Source organism: Monodelphis domestica, chromosome 1 (assembly GCF_027887165.1).
Source record: "Monodelphis domestica isolate mMonDom1 chromosome 1, mMonDom1.pri, whole genome shotgun sequence".
In the NCBI taxonomy this organism is placed as follows: Eukaryota; Metazoa; Chordata; class Mammalia; order Didelphimorphia; family Didelphidae; genus Monodelphis; species Monodelphis domestica.
In genome coordinates, this window is record NC_077227.1 from 373,380,790 (window position 1) to 373,402,174 (window position 21,385).

The window sequence follows — 21,385 nt, forward strand, 5'->3', positions numbered from 1 at the left end:
ATGAATGCCCCCATCCCAGCGATGACTGTTCAAAAAACTTTAGATAGGTAGCATCCTCCTAGTTAAGTATCTTCCTACTAGGCTAAGATCCCTTCTCAGAGGAAGGCTCAAGGGTACAAAACTGCATCTCAAGGGTGTCTGGCCCTCAAGATACCGGAACCCCAGCAACACTTGGGAACTAAGTGATGAGGTGAGTCAGGTGTCAATTGGCAGGCTGATGTGGCATTGTTCTTGCTGGGAGCATATGGCTCTGATGGGCAATCGATGATTTCCCGTGCCACGTAAAGCTCTTACCTGAGATTTTAAGCTAGAAAGAACAAAGCTTTTTATTTAGAGGGAGCCTAAGTCAAGTGATCTGGGAGGGTGTCTCTCTGCAGTTTTCCATTATTTTGCCAGGACAGCTAGTAGCATTGAAGCACACCACACTGTTGAAACAACACTTGCACCTGAGCATCTCCCGAAGTGTTATGAGTAAGTAAGTAACCTATGAGCGATTAAGGTAAAAGGGTCAGCAAGAAGGAAGCAACAGACATCTGGTTCTACATTTCCTGCAGTCTACACCAAGGCATTGAATCTCTCCCTTGCCCTCCATTCTGACTGGCCTTCCTTGGACGATGAAACCCTTTCGGAGTTGGTCTCCCCCGATAACAGACTCCGACTCCACTTTATGCCTTTGTTGAAGTCTGCACCCAGGATGCTTCTGGCTCTGCCAGCTTTCTACATGGCAGGCAGCAGGCAGCCTTGGTTCTCCTTGCCAGGTAGAGACTTGGCCCTGTTTACGACAGAGATCCCATCTTGGCAAAGCAACTAGATGTGTGTCCAAATAACAGAAGTACATATTTACTTTCTTGACCCCTTGCTGAGGCTCCCATCTCTTCAGATATAGCCGAGGCTTTATCACTGCCTCTTCTGTTAGAAAAATGCCTGAATAGAGCTTCTGAAGGCATACTGGCAGTGAACGGTGAGAGCCATTAGTAGGATATTTACTGGGTGTCTGAGTATAGAACACCTAAATATTTATTGAGAGACAGCATGGTACAATGGGAAGAGCACTGTATTCGGAGTCAGAGGACCTACGTTCAAGACAAATCTCTACTATTAATTACCTCTGTGACCCTGGGCAAGTTGTATAACCACTTAACCCCAATTGCCTAGCCTTTACATTTCTTCTGTCTTTTTAAATGTAGCTATTTGACCTCTCCAAAAAATAAAATGTCTTTTCACTTGTTACCCTGAATCAATACCCCAAGAGTATAAATTATAATCTAGCTGTCATTATGTGTTTTTTTTTTGTTTTAAACCCTTACCTTCTGTCTTAGAACTGATATTAAGTTCTGGTTCCAAGGCAGAAGGACTAGGCAATTGAGGTAAAGTGACTTGCCGAGGGGTCACATAGCTAGAAAGTGTGCCAAGATTTTCCCATCTTCAGTCCTGTCTCTCTATCCACTGAGCCACCTGGCTGCCTCTCAATATGCTTTTGTACAAAGCATTTCCAACCTGGAGTTCCCTACACCAATAAAAATTATGGGTCCAGATGCACCTTCAACCCCCCCCCCAAAAAAATAAATTATAAACATTGTTGTCATTCAGAGATGAGAAGGCTAACAAGGTGATAAAGGTATATGGAATAAGATATAGTCTATCTTTTGTAGAAAGCTGGATACCTGGTATGGGAGTGAGAAGAAAAACTAAAAAGCAGCAACCAAATAACTAAAGACAGTTGTATTTACATTTTATGTAGAAACTTTGAATTGACTATGAGGTAAAATAAGCAATCTGTTCAGAATCATACCTTAAGTGAAGATGGTATTCTTTTCTTCTTCAGTGATGTGCAGCCTATTCTATCAGCTGCTTCTCCTGTCCAGCCATAATTGCGCTCATTATTCAAATTGCTGTTTATTGTAAGTTTGTCTATTCCTGTTGGATGGCTTTTTCAATACTTTCCATTCCGTCTCCCCGTTTTTGGCTTAGTAATGACGTATGTCACCCTCTTCACAAGTCTAAGCAGGAGGGCAGAGTTTTTTTCTTTTTTCATTTGAAGTCCATTTGTATGTTTAATAGACTTCTCCAAACATTAGACATACACATCTCTCCTGCATTTTAAAACAGAGATCTGCATCAAGGGCCTCTGATTGTCCATTTTAATACTGGCAGTTGTGTTTGCTTAGTTTTTGTTGTGTTTGTGCCCCTAACCTGCAGGACAAACAACAAACCCAAACCTATGTTGTTGGGTTAATAAGTAGTTAGTAAGTATTGGAAATGACAACTCCTGCTGTTCTACAGCTGTCATTGGAGAACCACGAGTGCCATTGCATAAAAACGTAAAATATCATCTTGAGAAGTTTGTTTCAGCTTTTTAGCGAGCTTGTTTAAAAACAGGCAAAACCAGCAGGGACCATCCTCTTTGCACATTACTGACATCCTACCATTACATGGCACATTTATTATTCTTCATCCCCAGTGGAGTATATACTTTCACTGAACAAGGCTATGGGTTGGGAGAGGGACTTCCCACAAATTATAGAGCCAAGAGAAATTACAAACTTCGGAATGGTTGACCTCCCTCCTACCTGCATCATTTAAATCAGGGGTCCCTTGCCAAAGGGTCCATGATAGATCTCATGGGACAGTCTATGAACTTGAATAGGGAAAAAATTATATTTATTTTCACCACTGTTTGGCTTCCTTTATAATCCATTATAATCCTAATCTTATGTTTTTTAAAAAGCATTCTAAGAGATCCACAGGTGTCACCAAATTGCCAAAGGAGTCTGTGATAGGTACACAGAAAGGTAAAGAGTCCCTGCTTTAAATAGCACAATAAAGATGGTACCCTCTGTGTCCCTATATTGTGCCAGCCTCTTTGCCCTTCATAGCTAAGCATCCAGCAACACCAGAGCCAAGGCTTGTAGTAGAGATCTGAGTCCCATTTCTCTCTTATTGGACAAATCACTAAAACTCCCTCCACCTCAGTCTTTTGTATATATATATATATATATATAATGTGAAAAATTAATACCATCATGGGAGGCATTCTGAGATTCTCCGCTATTAGTTGGGACATAAGAATTCAGAATTTCTTTACTCTCCAGTTGCAGTCTCAGAATGATAAATATGCTCAACTACTAAAATTCCTTTAAATAAGTAGGTTTCTGTATTTTTGGCCAAAAGGTAGCTTTGCCCTTTTTTTCTTGCACCACTAAAATGAAGGTTTCCATCCATTTCCCTGAGTGCCCCATGTGATGAAGTTACAAGCAAGTCACTTTTTATAGTTCTATATCCTGTTCTTAGTAACAAGCCGTATGCCTGGAAAAAAATAGAAGATGCTAATTAATGCCTGATGTTTCCAGATTACATGCTAGGCTACAGTCTAGTCTACTGAATTCAACAAGTATTTGTCAGCACCTGTTATGCACTTGCTCTGTATGCACTATGTATATATACTCTCTAAGAAATGCTAAAGAAGCATAAGAGATGCTCCCAAGTCCTCAAGTTTATAGTTCAGGTGAGAAGATAAGACTAACATATATGAAACAGATAGATAACATAAAATTATATAGGTACATGATACAGATATATAATTGTTTGGTGCTAAAATAAATGATAAGGAATGAGTGCTACCTTAATGGCAGTGCCGTGAGGGCAAGGACTATATCTGAATGACAATTTTTGTCTCTTTCCCAGAACCTAGCATGTTTTACCTAAAATAGGAACTTGGTCACTGTCTTAAATTTAATTGAATTTGGAAAATTTTAAATGCAATGTTGGAGGGGGAATAAAATCTAAAACCTAACTTTCCAAAAGTTAGGAGTTGCTACTTGACTCCCAACCATATGAGGAAACCTTTGCTGGGAAGATCTAATGAATATGTTTATTGAAGGAGCAGTGAGGGAAGAGAATGGGTACTTATATAGCATCTCTTATATGCTATGAACTGTATGAATGATTTTTAAAATAACTTTATTTAATCCTTACAACAACCCTAGGAGATAGGTACCACCCACTTTATGGTTGAGGAAACAGAGGCAAGTAGAAGCTAAGTGACTTGCCTAGGATCATATAGCTAATAAATCTCTGTTCTAGTTTTGAACTCAGCTTTTCCTAGTTCCAGACCCAGTACTTTATCCACTGGGCCATCACTGGCTCTTTAATGTGAAATACTTGCAAGATGGACATCACTAAAATGCTCGTGTAGACATTTTAGGAGCAGTGCAGGCAGTTGGGTCTCTCAGAGACTACCTGGACATTCTAATAGGAAATCAGGCTTTATTTTTAATCTACTCTTCATTAGTCAGAATGTCCACATTGCCAAAATGCCTTCAGAGTCTTCTCTACCCTCTTCTGCTCTGCCCTTTTGCATTTACATAGCAATTCCTTCCCTTTGGTCCAGATAATGGCAGGGTGAATTCTGTGTGGGGCACGCTCCTACCTCATCACTCTAGGAATGCCTCTTGATGACAGGCTCCTTCTGGAAGTCTGAAGCATCCTAGGCTCACTTGGCTAGGAAGTAGGTTTTATGTTTAACAGCTGGCCTCTCTGCTCTCCAAAGAAAAAGGCTGAAATCCCATCTGTTCCTCCCTCCCCGTCACCCCCTCCCCCAGTGACCATGTGGACTGGAACATTCATGGAGATATCCACATTTTTTTTCTCTGAATCTTCCCTCTTTCTATTTTATTCCTCTCCAAACCCACTCACCACTTTTACAAGTACCCCCCTACTCCCTCCCTGCTAATTAAAATGAAGTTGTCACCAACCAAAAGACCTTGGGTGTCTGCCTACAGCATCATCTCCCTATTTCAACATGACATCTGAATTTAGCCTACCCTCTGCTCCCCTCCCCAACATTGCTGGCCTGGGTACGATTCAAAGAAATTCCAGTGCCATGAAGGTCTTGGGATGGCACATTCACAGCAGGTGCACATAGCACTGCCCCTCTTGTCTCTGATGAGAATTACAAAAGGAAGCCGAGCTCAAGGGTGGCACTTCGAACCTCCATTCATTCTGGCTCCCAGAATCCCCCCACAGAGGTGGAGAGAGCCCTGCCTCCCTGGTTTCAGAGGCATAGCACATATTAACTTAATTTATTGCTTGGTGATGAAGTGATAGTCCGTGCCCTGAGCCCTGAAAACTTGGCAACCAAGGATGCTTTTATGGTGTATTACAAAATATAAATAACTTTTTAAGGGCTTAAAGGAGCCGGCTCCCAAGATTAAATTGATACTAAAGCTGAAAACCCTTGTTTTAAACCCACCAGCAGAGTCACACAGCAGCCGTGAAAGGCAGACTGCCCAACCCCAGAGAAACTTGATATGTTATAGATTTGATCCATACAGATTTGGTGAAGTGCTGTGCTTAGCAAAACCACCCTTTATTAGGAAATAAACCCATCTTTGGAGAGCAGGTAGGTCAGGGGCAGGGGCAGGGGGTGCTCTACAGGGCAGGATCTCTTAACAAAGTCACCAGAGGTAGGAGCTGTAAGATAATGGGGCAACAGATGGCTCCAAGCAGGAAGGTGAACAGAAGCCCATGCTGATACCTTGGGTCACATAACCAATAATAATGAAAAATCCACAGCCTTCTCAGTTTGGGCTTGAGCTAAGAAAAAGCTTGCTGAGTACTTGAAAGAATTTAAATATTCATTATGTAATTAATGCTGCTCAGTCATTTAAAAAAACACAACTTACACTTTTTTTTTTGAAGAACAGCTTAAGTACTTATCGATTGAGAACTTTTATAACTCTCAAAATGGAAGCATCCCCATATCTCTACAGGTATTTTAAATGAATTGAATTAATCATAGGCTTAAAAGTCTCTAGCGATCTTCGTTAACTTCCCTGGGTTTAATTAAAACATCTGTGCACTTTTAATTTATCGATTCATCCAACTCATATGTCATGTTTTTAACACACCCCAGCATGCTCTGCATCATTTTTAACCCGATTTCCACTTAACTAAAGCAATTAAATTCACCCCGGATTAATTAAAGCATCCATACTTTAGTGCTTAAGTCAGCGTGTGCTGCTTTCCCCACATGGTTTCTGAATGTCAGAGATTTGACACACCTGATGAGTTTTTTGTCCTTCTGGAAATTCTTCCCTGAATCACTTTCTTGCTTATTAATGTGCTATTTGACAGAACCAGAATGAGGAATTTGGTGGAGCTGCCCTTTGGCCCTCTGAGCCAGTGACTCTGACCCTGGCTGTCAGGTAGAATCTCCTTGTTGCCTCTGCTGGGTGGATCCAGCCCGGCTCTTGCCCCACAGAGACCACATATACTACCAGGGAAGGAAGTGAAGTCTTTGCTTCAGGTAGAGTGTGGTTATCCTTAGTCAGAATCATTATGGCACTTTGTATTTGTACTTTGTAATTGATCTTTAGCTCTTCCTTCCTACAAAGCCAACTCTCAGCACTTTGCCCATTTATTGGATGTGAAAACTGAGGCATGGAGAAGCCACTTGGCTCACTGTGTTGCAGAACTGGATTCTACCTCTGTCTCTACTAATAGCACCTTGACAAAGTGTCATGCTGCAATTCCTGGATACATTCATTGTCTTCCCCCCCTGCCCCCATCCTAAACCAAAATGAAGAATCTGTTACTTTTATATGTATCTAGATCCTCCTTAGTGTCCCATCCTCCTTAGTGATTTAAGGAAACCAAATTGTCCCCTGCTGCCTTTACACTGCCTTTGGAGCACGCTATACAAGCGGGTCTGGAAGAGTCTGTTTTCCAAAGGGAAAAGAGAACAGATGCTAACACTTTCTTTTGAAAACATCTTTATTTGTGATTTCTATCTATACATGAATACATCCATGCAGGAATTGCAGAGTGCTGGGCTTTTTAACAATGCTTTTATTACTAACCAACTTTAGAAACCTTAGACCCTTTTTAAGATGTCCCATCTGCTCTGTGCTATAAATGGAGAGCTCATTTTAGTTCAGATTGGGAATACAGGTGGTTTCTTCCCTGTCTTCCCCTGGTACAAATAACACTGATAATTCATCTCATCACATTAAAGTCCCTGTTAGTGAGAAAGAAATTTGGGGGGGAAAGAAAGCCTCCATCTTGATCATGAAGAGAAGCATTAGACTATTTAGGTAAGTCTAAATTGTGTCACTTTTTTGGCATCAGCCTGTTAACTTGACAGGTGTTAGTGGCAACAGTGACTGACTTTTCTCCTGCATATCTCTAAGAACTGCCATTTATATGATTTAGTAAAGTGGAAATGATAATTTTGTACCAACATTTTAATTAATTTTTAATCAGGCCTGCATGTACAGTATCTTATTCCCCTAGATGAAGGAAGAAGGGAAAAAAAGAGCAGCAACAAGAAATATTTTTGTATTTGTTGAAGAAAACCTCTGTATTCTGTGTTTTAGGCACAAATCTGCCAGAGATAAATTTGTTAATTAAATAATTCTAAGCATCCTTGCTTAGGGAAAGAAAAATCCAAAGAGAGAGACATCCATCCTGCCTTTGAAAATCTCTCTGACCCACATCAAAAGAAAAATAGAAATTCCTCAGTAAGGTAAAACATAGTTACAAAGTTCAGATAAACAGTTTTGATTCAGCACACAGAAAGTTGAGCCACTTAACTTTCCACACCCTGGAGAATTTTTTCCTAAAATAATTCAGTCCCTTTTTACCGGCCCCCCCACCCCCAAGGACTTTCTTTTTTTCCCTAGTTGAAGGTGAACTCAAGTGCTACTTCTCTTAATTGAATTAATCAAAGTGCTCTCCGTTTTGATTAATCAGTTTTCAGGTGAGGCTGATGAGGCTTCTCCCTTTAGAAACTGGTTAGGTCGTTGACAAGAATGAAGCTAGAGAACTTTACACTAGGACGTCTCGTCTTCTCTCACTGTTTAAGTACAGGTAACTTTTCTGCATAGATAAGACTGAGGACTTTGGGTCAAAACTCAGAAAATGTTATTTCTTAATATTTCTAAAGTAGAGGAGGGTTAATGGGTTTCTATGTATGTAACTTATGTAGATCTGTTCCTCTCTGTCCCCTGTTCTCTGCCTTTCACTAGACAGAACACAGAAAAGGGAGAGGGACCAACATTCTGATACATATCTCTCAATGATGTTTTCATCTTGAGAAATCTATTAAATTTTTTTTAATCCATAGAATGTTCTTTCCAAATTAAGCTTGACACGGCTCCAGGAGAAACAAGTCTGCTGGCTTCGGTTCAGTATCTAATGAAAAATGTCAGATTTTTGATGCCCAATATTATTTTTAATATTACATTTAGTACTAAAAATAAGGGTACTAAAAAGTGCTTTAAAATAAAACATTTTAATAATTATAAAAATAGGATATAATAACAGTTTTAATTGTCCTAGTCATCTGGCTTACATATAGCACTTCCCCAGCAGGAGTAACATAGCCTCAGCTGCCGAACTGCTCCGGTTTGAGTTATGTCAGAGACTGAATCAATTATCCCCTCGAGAAGATGTTCTCAGGCATAGGGCAGCCCTGGGAGCATTGGTGAGGAGTTCACTTGGCATTTATCTGCCCTCAGTTTGCCCTGGTAGCAAATGGATTACTAGAGAGCTTCACTCTTCTAATTAGCCTAGCCTTGTGCTTTTTTAAGTAACACCAACAGAGCCCAGACAGTGTCCTGTTAGCCAAAAAGCATAAAGAAATTTTGCATTTTTGACTGCGCTTGGGGTCGGATTTGTAGTTGCTTCTTTAGAGACTTATGCAGAATATATATTTTCCAATGACACATTCAGCATTTGACATCCAGCAGGAGTTTGGTGGTGTGACTCTGAGCTGTGCTGGATGAGCAAGGTTATTACTCTATCTTAATTGCTTTCACCATTGTAGAGGTAGCACTATTATTTCCTTCCCAGGCATTCATTCTCTTGACTCTTCTCCTTAAGAATGACATTTTCCCCAGCTTCTTCCTCTGTTCCTTCCCTCTTGGCAAAGTGGTTTTCCTTTCAAGCTAGATGTCACTCAATAAACATTTATTAGGTGCCTACTATGTGCCAGGTATTGTGCTAAACTCTGGAGACACCAAAGATAAAAGAAAAAGAAAGACAGTCCCTGGCCTCATGGTCTGCTAAGTGGCACAATGGGTAGAGTCCAGGGCTTGGAACCAGGAAGACTCATTTCATGAGTTCAAAACAGGCTTCAGACACTTACTAGCCATGTGACTCTGGTCAAGTCGCATAACCTTGTTTGCCTCAATTCTTCATCTATAAAACAAGCTGGAGAAGGAAATAGCAAACCACTTCAGTATTTTTGCCAAGAAAACCCCAAAATGGGGTCACAAAAAGTTGGACACAACTGAAAAGATTCAATAAGAAGTCCTCTTTTCTTATAATCTAAAGAGGGAGGACAGCCTACCAAAGGAAGCTGAAAAGGGGAGGAGAGAAAGAAGGTACCCAGTAGGAAAGTGAATGAAGGAAAAGTCTAGAGGACAACAGCAAAGTGGGAAATGAAAAGATGGCTAGCCTGAACACTCTCCCTAAATGGAAACTCTGGGAAGAGCTCTCCCACGCCCTCTCCAATCAGAAAGAAGGGCAAGGGGTACTTATGAGGTGTGACTTTGAAGGTTGAAGTGATCTTATGGGATAATGAGGTTCCTGGGTCATGGTGGTCAAATCCAGGGGATTTTGGTCCCGTGAAAATAAATGAAAGGAGAAATAAACAACCAATGCCCCATCTCCTTGTAATGTCAGTTTATCACAGTCTCTCTCAGCCAAAGCTGCTGGCTTGTTTGCCCAGAAAGATCCAAGTCTAATTCTCTCTATATATCCTAAGAAGTTATAAAAATAAAAATCAATAATTTTCCTTTCTTTGCTTCCAGCCCCTAGTCAGGAAGAATCTTGGTAAAAAATCTTACCAGTTGTAACAGTTGTAAAATCTATTTCTTTCTCCTGAGTCTTCTTGAGACTCTTCTATTGTCTTCTATTGTGGTTAGTTCAAAAGTGAAAGGCTTTTGTCCTGGACCCTCCATTCTATATTGCTTGGTGATCTCATGCACTACCAAGTGTTCATTTTTCATTCCCATGCATATTATTCTCAGAGCTATACATCCATCTCTAAATTCTCTCCTTACTTCCAAGCCCCACACTACCTCTTGGACATCTCATATTAGATATTTGATAAGCATCTCAAACTCAACATATAAAAAACAGAACTTATCTTCTCCCCCTTGCCCTAACCCTTTCTTCTTCCCAACTTTCCTGTTATTTTTGAAGGTACATAATCCTCACCGTCACTTAGACTTGCAGCCTTGGTGACATTCTTCCCCTCTCGATCACACTCACTTCATCCAAATCACTCCATGTCAAATCTTATTCATTTTTACCTTGACAGCATTTCTCATATACTCTTTTTTTTCTCCACCTGCATAACCCCGATCCATGTACAATTTTTTATCACCAATTCTCTGAAAAATTTGCAATAGCCTTCTAATTGGTCTCACTGCCTCAAGCCTCTATTCAGATCCATCCTCCAGATAACCAAGTGATTCCTAAAATGCAAGTCTTACCATGTTTCTTCCCCCTTCTCTATCATTAAACTCTAGTGGGCCCCTATTACCTCCATATAACCAAATATGAAATCCTGTTGGCCACTGAAAATCTTAAAGAATCTCACCCCTTTCTATCTTCTTGGGATATTCTTACATTTTGCTTTCCTCCATGAGCTTTATAATCCAGCTACATTGACCTTCTTGCTGTTCTTCACAAACAACATTCCATCACCTAATTTTGCATTTGCACTGGTTGTTCCTCATATCTTAAATGCTCTTCTTGCCATTGTTTCTGACCCCTGGCTTCCCTAGCTTCCTGCAAGACTCAGCTCAAATCTCACCTTCTGCAAGAGGCCTTTCCTGGTCCCCTCCCTGCTACACACACACACACACACACACACACACACACACCCCTTGCCATTCCATTCTTTCAAAATCATCTTTTTTATTCATATTATACATATATACATATATATATAGTTATTTGCATGTTGTTTCCCTCATTAGAATGTGAGCCTCTTAAGGTCAGAGATAATATTTATCCTTTGCATTTTATACAGTGCCTAGAACATAATAAATATTTAATGAGTGCTTGTTCATTGTTTGGTTGACTTAAGAGACAAAAGGAAATGGGGGAAAGCCTTTTAAGAACTAGAGATTCAGAGATTCATAGGCACACACCTCTCCCAGGGAGAGAGAAAGTGGGAGAAATGGAGACGAGATGAATGGAGTTTTGCTTGCTCTGATCTTAGCTGTCTGAACAGTTCTTACAAACCTGGCATCTGCCCTGTGTCCTTTGATCACTTTGGTTTTTCCCAGATAGTCCAGTGCTGAAGACCTCATAGCTAACACTATCCTTCCACATTTTCCTGGATCCCCCCTTTTAGTTCCCAGAACAGTGGTCAATCATAACAGTGGCTTTCTCCACTGAATACCTGTTGCCCTGCTTTCATGCTGGTATACTCATCCCCCAGCATATACTCTCCTCTTTTGTGGCTTCCTCCCTCTAATATGTGAAGGGACTACCTCATCAATCAAAAGTCTGGCCCCAGTCAATCCAAAATCAGACTACATCCAGGTCAAGGAGGGCAATACAGCAAAGATTTCTATCTTGGCCAGCAGTCATCCTTCTCCATCATTCCATATGTCACTGCCAACACAAAGGGGCAAAACAAAAGAAATTTCTGTCCTAATTTCTATTTTTCTAGGATAAGTTAGGCAAACAGCATTTTTCATTTTCTAGGCATTGAGTTTAAAATTAAACCCATCTTACCTATTAATGAATTTCAACTCCTGTCTCCCAGCCCTGACCCCCCTTTCTACCACCACCTATGACTTTGAATTTCAGAAAGAAATAAAAAGAAGGAAGGGAGGGAGGGAGAGAGAGTGAGAGGGGAAAATCACATTATGAACAAAGAGAAACCATTTTCAACTCTATTTTTCAGTTAATGAAAATATCCATTATGTATTCACTTTAGTTCACAAAGACTCTGACATTTTTGAGAATAGGAACCCAATTCTATTATTTTTCTATAAGTCAAACCTTCCCTACCATCTGTAGGCTTACATTAAGCTTTCAGACTCAAAACTAAAGTATGTAACTTGTAAACATTTTGCAAACGTGTTAGCTTAGTCCCTTACTATGCTCTTGATGCATCATTCAAGGGGAGAGTACCCCCTGGTATTCAACAGAAAAAATAGTTATTCTCTTAACCAAGGGTTACCTCTATTTTCACTTAGATTTTGAGCCTGACCTTTATGAGGAAATTGTCAAGCTCTTCTTGAGATCTGAGAAAACTTCAGTAATTCAGTTCTCTCTCAAAAACAAAACAAAAAGGTTGACCAAATAATTTTTCTGTTTATATTATTTAATGCTATTTCCTCTTCTCCCTTTCCCTAAGTGTTCACAAGGTTACCTTGGGCATGAAACAAATGCTTTATTAAATAGTCCAATAGCTGTACCCATTGTAATCTCACTATATGATTAGATCTCCCTAGAATACCCAAGAAACAGAAAGCAAGTTTTCTGACCTTAGAAAGCTTAGCATGTAGTGTCAGTAAATGATCTAGAATACTCTCCATTCTTAGCTCACTCGTTTCCTCAGATGGCAAGGTGAAGCTATGTAATTTGTTGGGCATTTTCCCCAAATCATTTGCAAATACCTCACCAGATACCATTTGAAAACAGGCCTCCATCTTCAATATTTTTCTAAGGTTGATCTCAGCTTACTTAGCCACTTGTGATACAAGTCAAGTAGACAGTCTAGAATAATGCCACAAGGATTGGCTGTAGGGTTAGATAATATAGGTTTGAATACTTACCACTTTTGTGAGTTCCCTCCTCTCTCTGGGCCTTGGTCTTCTTCTTGTAAATGATCTTTACAGAGGTCCCATTTCAGCTCTAAATCTATTATCCTTTCATTGCCTTTCTAGAAATGACTATGATGTTCCTGTGATCATATCAACTCCATTTATTCTTTCTTACTCCTTGTTATAGAGATTCAGATCTGATCCCTTTCTCCATTATTTGAGAATTACAAAAAACAAGTAGCACACAATAAATATTTTTGTTTCATCAACAATGTTGTTTTTTTTTTTAACTAGTTAGTGCTTTGTATGCATACAATATTGTGCTTGGTTTGGGGAGTGGAAGGAGAAGGAAGGAATGCAAAAGAAAAATGCAATGTATAGTCAGCCTTAAAAAAGCTTACAACCTAGTTGAGAGGTAAAATATGTATATGTGAATCAATAAACATCAATACTTGATAACTATACAGAGCAAGAAAACAAGAGGTGTCCAAAAGCAATATGTGCCAGATGAGAGATAGAGGCAATAAAGAGGGTGAAGATGGAGAGACTGCTCAGGTCTAAATATTTTAAAATACAGATATTATGTAATTGTGTGTATGCATATGTGTGTGCATGTATGTAAATATATTGGCATCAATAAAATATATAATACTATACAAACAGAATCATGTGTGTCCATCCTATGTTCCAGAGCAAGAGATAATACAAGCAGTTGCACCTGGGGATAAATGACGCATCTACCTTAATTATTCTTTAAACTATCTAATTAGAGGCACTACTTAGTCTTACCCAAATTTTAAGCACCCAAATAATTTTGAGTTGGCTTTAAATAGTTGGTGCTAAAAGGTATCATGTCATTTTTAAGTTGTCTGGTAGTTTCAACTAAACTACAATTCAATGTTTTCTGAGAAGGGAGGAGAAGAGTTGTTGGGGTTGAGGAGGTAGAAGGTGAGCAGAGCACAATTTACAATTCCCAAGTCACCAGTGGGACTTCAGCATTCCATCCCATTAATATTTATAAAAGCCTTTCCCAAATGATAAACTAAACCATTAGGAGCAGGGTCATGACCCTATCCCTCCCTTTTTCTCATGAACACATCTAAATCAAGAAAATAGAGATTACTACATATACACACCACAACCTCCCCTGCTAACTAACCATATTCTTCTGCTGCTCTCTGATATCCTGAAGACACTCTGATCAATGGGGAAGAGAAGAGAATAATAAGCATTTATATAGCACCTACTAGATGCCAGGCATTGTGCTTTTTTCTCAAATATTATTTCAGTTGATCCTCACAACAACCCTTTGGGTAGGTATTATTATTGTCCTATTTTACAGTTGAGGAAACTGAGGCCAACGGAGGTTAAATGACTTATCTAGGATCACATAGCTAGGGAGGGCAAATTTGAACTCAGATGTTCCTGACTCAAGTCCCAGCACTCTGCACCATGGACTTAATGTGTGTATGTTTAATGGCCACAGCAACTGCTCACTTGGACTAATACCTTATGGCCTTAAAGCTTTCTCTTAATAGTAAATGTGTGTGTTAGGTAGAAATAGTATTATTATCTCCATTTTACAGATGATGCAACTGAGACTAATGGAGGTGAAATAGCATACCTCTCTCTACTCATACAAGCAGGATCCAAGTCAGAATCTAGGTCTTTGGACTTCCAAGTTCAGTGCAGAAAGTGGCTTTTCTCCCTTGATTCCTGACACCAACTTTCTAGTGCTTGCTCACCGTGTGACCTATTACTTTGTCATCCTTCTTTTTGTAGCTGCCTGCCCTGTCCTGTGTAGCGGAAATGGACAATATTCAAAAGGGACGTGCCAGTGCTACAGCGGCTGGAAAGGCGCGGAATGTGATGTACCCCTGAGTCAGTGTATCGATCCTTCATGTGGAGGTCATGGCTCTTGCATTGAAGGGAACTGTGTTTGCTCTGTTGGCTACAAAGGAGGGAACTGTGAGGAAGGTAAATACTGGCATATGCTCTCTGCCTGTGCTCTTGCCCTCTCTTTGGAAGCTTCAGAAGGTGGGGAAGGCTTGGGGCTCCGGCACAACTGTCCGTTTCTAATTCTAGACCCTAGGTTCCATGGTTATCTATGATGCTCAGGACCGTCTCTCACACATAGGAGAATAGAAAGAAACCTGGTGGAGATGTTTGGGGGGGGGCGGTGTATGTGTTTATTGTTATCATCATCATGATCGTTCTCCCTTTGTTCTTTATGTCTGTTCCAGTATCTGCCTTTATTCATCTTTGTGCCTCTTTTTTTCCTCTCCGTGGGTCCTTATCCCTTTTCCCCCTTCCATGTCCTTGTCTCTTGCTTCCTCTGTCTTTCCTTCTTTCTCTCTTTCTTTCAAATTCTCCAAATGGAAAATTTCAGAATATATTCAGAAGGCGAAAACAAGACTGCCCCCTCCCCAGTGGTGTTTTTATCCTTCCCCATAATCTGAAACCCACATAAGTCTGTGCAAATATTTCAGCAAAAAATTAATATCAATACAGAGCAGTCAGGCTTGAAAGACTACAGGTATCCATGTCATTTAGAGACATCATGTAGGGCAAATTATTCTGGTTACATACAATCACATAGAATTAGAGAAAAGTGGATGTACAGCAAGAGAACAGTGATTTGATGAATACTAAAAAGCTCATTGTATCACACATTTAAGTAGCCTCAGGCATGTGTGGGTAGAAATTAGGGGATTTAACAAACTGAATCAAACCATACTAAATATGGCCAGAGTTCAGGCTCAGTGGGGAGAGAGCAAGAAAGAGAGAGAGTGAAAGAGAGAGACAGAGACAGAGACACAATCAGAGAAGAGGGAAGCAGAGGGAAAGGAGGGCACTGTGCCTGCTTTTTTCCTTTAAAATGCATCTATATCCAGCAGCCAGCCAATATTTGACTCATCCAGTCTGCTTGTCTCTTCCGAAAGAAAATCACAATGCCAAGGGATGGTGCTAAGGACATATATTGTGATGACCTTAGCTAAGCTGCTTCTCTTCACCCTCTGAACTCATCCAGTCATGTGGAATCTCTGTTTGCCCCTTAAGAGGTCATCTTTTCCTAACCCATTTACCAATTCTTTAATGAAAAGATGATTAAATGAATCCTTTAATAAAGAGGATGTGGGATATTTAGAGGCTGGATAATTCTATGCTACCTTCTGACCTCTATGCCTCTACTCATACCCTCTTCCAGTCAGACGAATAGTATATATAAATTCTCTCCAGTCAAGTTCCTCTTTACCTTTCTTTCTTAAGCTCATGCTCGCCATGAAACTGTGGGAAACAGAAACCCCTTGGCCATTTTTTAATCACTCGAAATCAAAGAAAAATGAAAACTCCTTCTGTCATGAGGCTAAAAGCTCAACCATGTATCTCTTTAGTTGAGATTTACCAGTGTGACCTAATAGAGGTGATTCTGAGAAGAGCATCAACCCTCTGAATTCTTTACCAAATACACTGGATCCACTAGATCCATCGGGACCTCAGTGACGGTTAGCTCCATATCATGCAGAAGGACCTTTTTCTATTATTGAGCAGCTCTGATTGTTAAGAAGTTCTTTCTGCTGACCTAAAATTTGTTTCCCTGTTACTTCCATTTATTGCTTACAGTTCTTCCCTCTAGGACCTAAATATGCTGGAAAATGTAGTCCTTTTTCACGTGATGATCCTTCAAATATTTGGAGAAACTTTGTCATCTCTGAGGCTTTTCTTCCTTATGATTACCATCAGTTGTTGCTTCTACTGCTCTTCCAAGGATATGATTTGAGTTGCCCTAACTCTTGGCTGCCTTCTCTCTAGGCTCTCCAGCTTTCAAGTGTCCCTCCTAAAAAGAGGTTCCTAAAACTCCTCACAAGACTCTAGAGTAGCCAAACATTCAATTTAAAGCAGTAGGAGATGCTCACTTAATAGGTTGAGAATGTCCTTTGTTTTTACCAATGACATGTGATGAAAAATTAAGGTGAGTATTCCAAACGAAGAGGGCATTGGGAAGACATTCTTAAGGGTGAGCAGACATTATCTTCAATCTCATCAAGCTGTCCAATTTCCCAGTTCTCAAGGAATTCTATGCAACTTGTGATATGTTTCACTGAAAAAAACTTTAATGATCCCGAAGGTATATATACACACATATGCATATGTCTGCGTGCATACCTAGTGTGAGATTCTGGAAAGAACATGAGAGTTGGGGACATTGGGCCTGGCTTCCAAACTTACTATTTGTGTGACCTTCAGCAAATTAACTTCAAAGTTAACTTCACTGGGCCTCAGTTTTATCCTTTTTAAAGTGAGAAGGTTTGGACTTGATGCCCTTCCAGCTCAAAATCTTTGATCTGATGATTCTCTTCTACCCCAGGGCCACAAAACGTTTTCTTTATAAGAAACAATTTGTATCCTGATGCCCATTTCACAGGTGATAAAAAACCAAAGACTGTTGAAATAACAATAAATTATTCTCATAAGGTCTCCTACTGATACACTAAAGAATATCAGTAATAATGTCTTTAGTGAGACCCAGACTCCCTGGCCATCTTCCTCCCATGGGTCCTCATTCAGCTCCATAATTCTTTGCTGTAATAAAGGGTAGCCCTCAGGTCTGCATCATAAAACCAAATTGTGAGTTTAGATAGAGGAAGAACTGATTTAATAACAGTGCTTGAAAGGTTAAGGTTCTTAAAGATAAATGAATTTCAAGAGGCAAAGCTGCATTCACTGAAAACATGGAAGAGGCCAATACTATGACAAGAAAGGTTAAAACGACCTTTTGCATACATCATTTGCAAAAGGATAGTGCTAGAGCAATGACATTACTGTTTTTAAAATCTTTCCCTTCAGTAAATATTGTTCACACAAGTATTAAATCCCAACAAATGAGGAGAATTTCAAGGGGTTTCTCAACTCTTTTGCAAGCCTAACCTATCTTATTTAAATTTTTGGAATAAATTAACCTCCCCAACAAAACAAGGAAACCACATGGAGCTTTATTAAAGGATGAAATCTCCTCTATTGATTTGTGCTGCCCCAAAAGAATGGGCTAGAGTGATTCATATGCTGTTTTCAAAATAGGAAATGGAATTAGAAAGTCTGGGTCAGCATTTTTTTTCTTCCAGTTAGCTTTTTATATCTGATATTCATCATAGTCATATCGTTCAAACAATTTACCTGAAATGGCAATGGCATGAAAATCGATAATTGTGATCCACAATTTTTGCTGCATAAACATTGTTGCTCTATTAACGAATTTGCACATGAAAACTAAACGACGTATTTGTCAGGTTTCACTCAACGATGTTTGGGGGAGTGGAAAAGTGATGCAAGAGGGATTGACAAATTAGTTTAAGTCAGCCATGTTTCTCATGTCAGTTTCATGGTTGAGTCATTTTTCAATGACATTTAACTTCATAAGTGTAATTCATGGTTCTTCAGGGGTTTCTAGTACATATTGTTTGTGAAACTCCTTGACCTCCTTTTTCATCCTTAGGGATATAAAATGCATTCACTACCCTTTTTTGTCAAATCTACAGAGGACCCAAAACTAAATGAGTTCTAATGATTTCAGCTGCCAGGGGGTTGGCGTTCCTAGGCACACAGTACTTAGCGGGTAAAGGCCATTGTCCCCTTTTTAAGCACAGCAATGTTTCCATTTATAAAGCTTTGTAAAATACCATGGTTGCACCTCCTGCGAAAGGTTCAATAGCATTACAGGAAGCTGGAACCAAACTAAAAATTTGGAATAAAAATCCCTGAAAGTGTTCTTTCTCAAATCTGAATTTTGTTTTCCAGTTACCTCCTATAATTAAAAACCACTAAGGGCGTATTTACCTGTAACAACGACCAGGAACGGATGCCTCATATTTCTCAATAGAATAAGTGGTTCTTTCGATGACATTCTCGTTCTGGGGTAATAAATCTCTCTAGATTTTCTCCTGCCTGGCTACCATAATTCTGAACTGGGTAGAGATAGTTAATTTATCTGGAAGAGAAATGCTTTTTCATTTTTGTATATTACTTTTATTATTGCTTCCCTTAAAAAAATCATGATATATTCCTGGGAGTTTCTGGATGTCAGCACTTCATCAGAGCTTAGTGTGCTGGATAAAGCTGGATTCAAATTCCATATCAGACACTTACTAGCTATGTGACCCTGGGCAAGTCTCTTTATTTCTTTGGGCCTCGTGTTTCTCTTCTGCAAAATGAGAAGGTTTAATATGATGGCCTCTGAGGTCTCTCCCAGCTCTAAAGCTATAATTCAAGGATTTTTTTTTAAGTCTTAGTAAAAAACCTCTAAGACAGAAGGGCAAGGGCTAGACAGTTGGGGTTAAGTGACTTGCCCAGGGTCATAAAGCTAGGAAGTATCTGAGGTCAGATTTGACTCCAAGTTATTTATTGTGCCACCCAGCTGCCCCAATCCAAGGATTTCTAATGTCTGATAATAGACCAAGGCAAAAGTTTAATACATGTGCCTGATAGCACATTTTCAGGGGCATTTATTTGATTTAGTGAAATTAAGACAGGATAAGGAAAAGACATAGTGCCTTAAGATTCTCTTTATTAGAAGAATATGAACCTAATCATGTATAATAATAACAGTATTTATATAGTGCTCAAAGATTTTAAAAAGCATATATAGAGACATTTTTTTATTTTATTTGATGCTCACAACAGCCTTGTGGTATATGTGCTATTATTCTCCCATTTTATAGATGAGGAAACTGAGTTTGAGAGAAGGTAAATGATTTTCCTAGGGTCATAGAACCAATAAATGCATGAAGCAAGAGTCAAATTCAAGTCTTCCACTCTCCAGATCCAATATTTTTTCCCATAGAGCAACATATATTAAGACTGGATAAAGTAGCTGATAGCTTACAACTCCTGAATTTTATCCATTCTTTGATTTTTCAAAGAAATCTTTCCATATTGAGATTCTTAAAATTAGTTTTAAATTTGAATAGTTTTAAATCAATCTAATCATTCAGCAGGCGTTTATCAAAAGCTTACTAAATGTCTACCGCATTTGGGTGGCAGACATAAGAAACATCTCATATTCCCAGTATAAATCCCCCAAATGAAAAAATACTGAAATGCACCTGAGCCAATTTTCTCCTCAAAATCAGTTGACCTCCAATTTGAATTTGAGGATGTTAAGCCTGAAAACCTGTTAAATGAAACTTAGTCTTCAGGTCTGGGGAAGGATTCACTTCACCAATAGTAATTACAATGATATTTCCCAAACAATTAAGCAAATATCAAAGGGTTTCTAACCAAATCAAGGAGTATAATCATTGTACTCATCTGTCTACTGAGAACTAATTCACATAAGAAAACAGACCTTCAAGAATTAATTCCTAGATTATAGTGAAATATAGATGATGCCAACAATTCCTACATTACTCCTTAGGTTCTAGACTCAGAACCTGATTTTTCACATGTTACACCTTTTGGGTATGCTAGGAGGAATGCCTGTAACAAGAAGAAATTGAAGAGTCGGGGGCTTAGAAGCTCCTTTAAGTCCCTAAGAAACATGATAACCTAGAAAGAGCTTCTTTCAGACACAGAGGACAGAGTCAGTCCTTTGTGGGCTCAATCTCTAAGCCCCACAAAAGAGCGATTTCTAGTTAGTCTAAATTCTTCGGGTCAGGAGTTCCCTAGTGCCAAATGTTTCATGAGCTGGGGAATTTGAGTAATTGTGGAAACTGCATATCCCTTTGGTCCACAAAGTAAAATCTAAGATCTCTAGAGTGTTATTCTATATTCAAACTTTGTAGCTTTTATAGTTCTCTTCTCCAGTGTATTACATCTTGTATAGTAGTATGGAATCGTAGTATAGAATGAGGCTATTTTCGCTCAAAAAAAAAAAGAATATTTTCCAGAAAAGTATATTGGACACCCAAGCTTTGAGATCACACTCCTATACAAAAATCATCCTTTATGAGTCAAGAAATTCCAAGTTAATTCTTGCCCTCCATTTACTTGTCTAGGACTAGGTCCCTGGTTTTGCTAGAATGGTGACTAAACTGTATTTCCCATTTGGTTATTTGAAAAACCAAAGAATTGGTCCTATATTTTAAGTCACTGTGATTATTGAATTTGCATGATAAAGGGGGAAGGAGTCCTGGGTTGGTAAGCAGAGAACAGGGATGTGAATCTATGCACTACTGCTTTTACTGTCTTTGGGATCTTGGGCAAATGTGTGAGCATCTCCAAACCTCAGCTTCTTTCTCTGAGGTTATTTTTAAGGATTTAATAATATTTTCCCCAATGACATGTAAAAACAGTTTTTAACATTCCTTTTAAAAAGTTTTAAGTTCCAAATTCCCTCCCTCCTTCCAACCCTCTCACTCTAACTTCTTATGCCCCCCCACTCTGAGACAGTAAGCAATCTGATATGGATTTGATAAGTGCAATCATGTAAAACATTTTTCCAGATTGGTCATTTTATAGAAGAAAAGTTGTCTTTAACATATCTGTAAGCTCTAAATCCTATAAAATACTCTGACCTGATTGATTCCTTGGAAGGAAATATTTTGGCCAACAAAAATGTATGCAAATAATTGACTAGGTTATCTGCCTGTGGATTA

At 39.2% G+C, this 21,385-nt stretch overlaps 1 protein-coding gene across 14 annotated transcripts in view; it reads left to right on the forward strand.

Annotated features, from left to right (window-relative positions):
• Positions 1 to 21,385, forward strand: part of TENM2 (teneurin transmembrane protein 2) — a 1,380,893-nt gene that overhangs the window by 1,235,784 nt on the left and 123,724 nt on the right. For all 14 annotated transcript variants that reach the window (XM_001370043.4, XM_056811550.1, XM_016433795.2 and 11 more), the window contains one exon: positions 14,577 to 14,771. In XM_001370043.4, the coding sequence (XP_001370080.1) occupies positions 14,577 to 14,771 (195 nt within the window). The remainder of the gene's footprint in view (positions 1 to 14,576; positions 14,772 to 21,385) is intronic.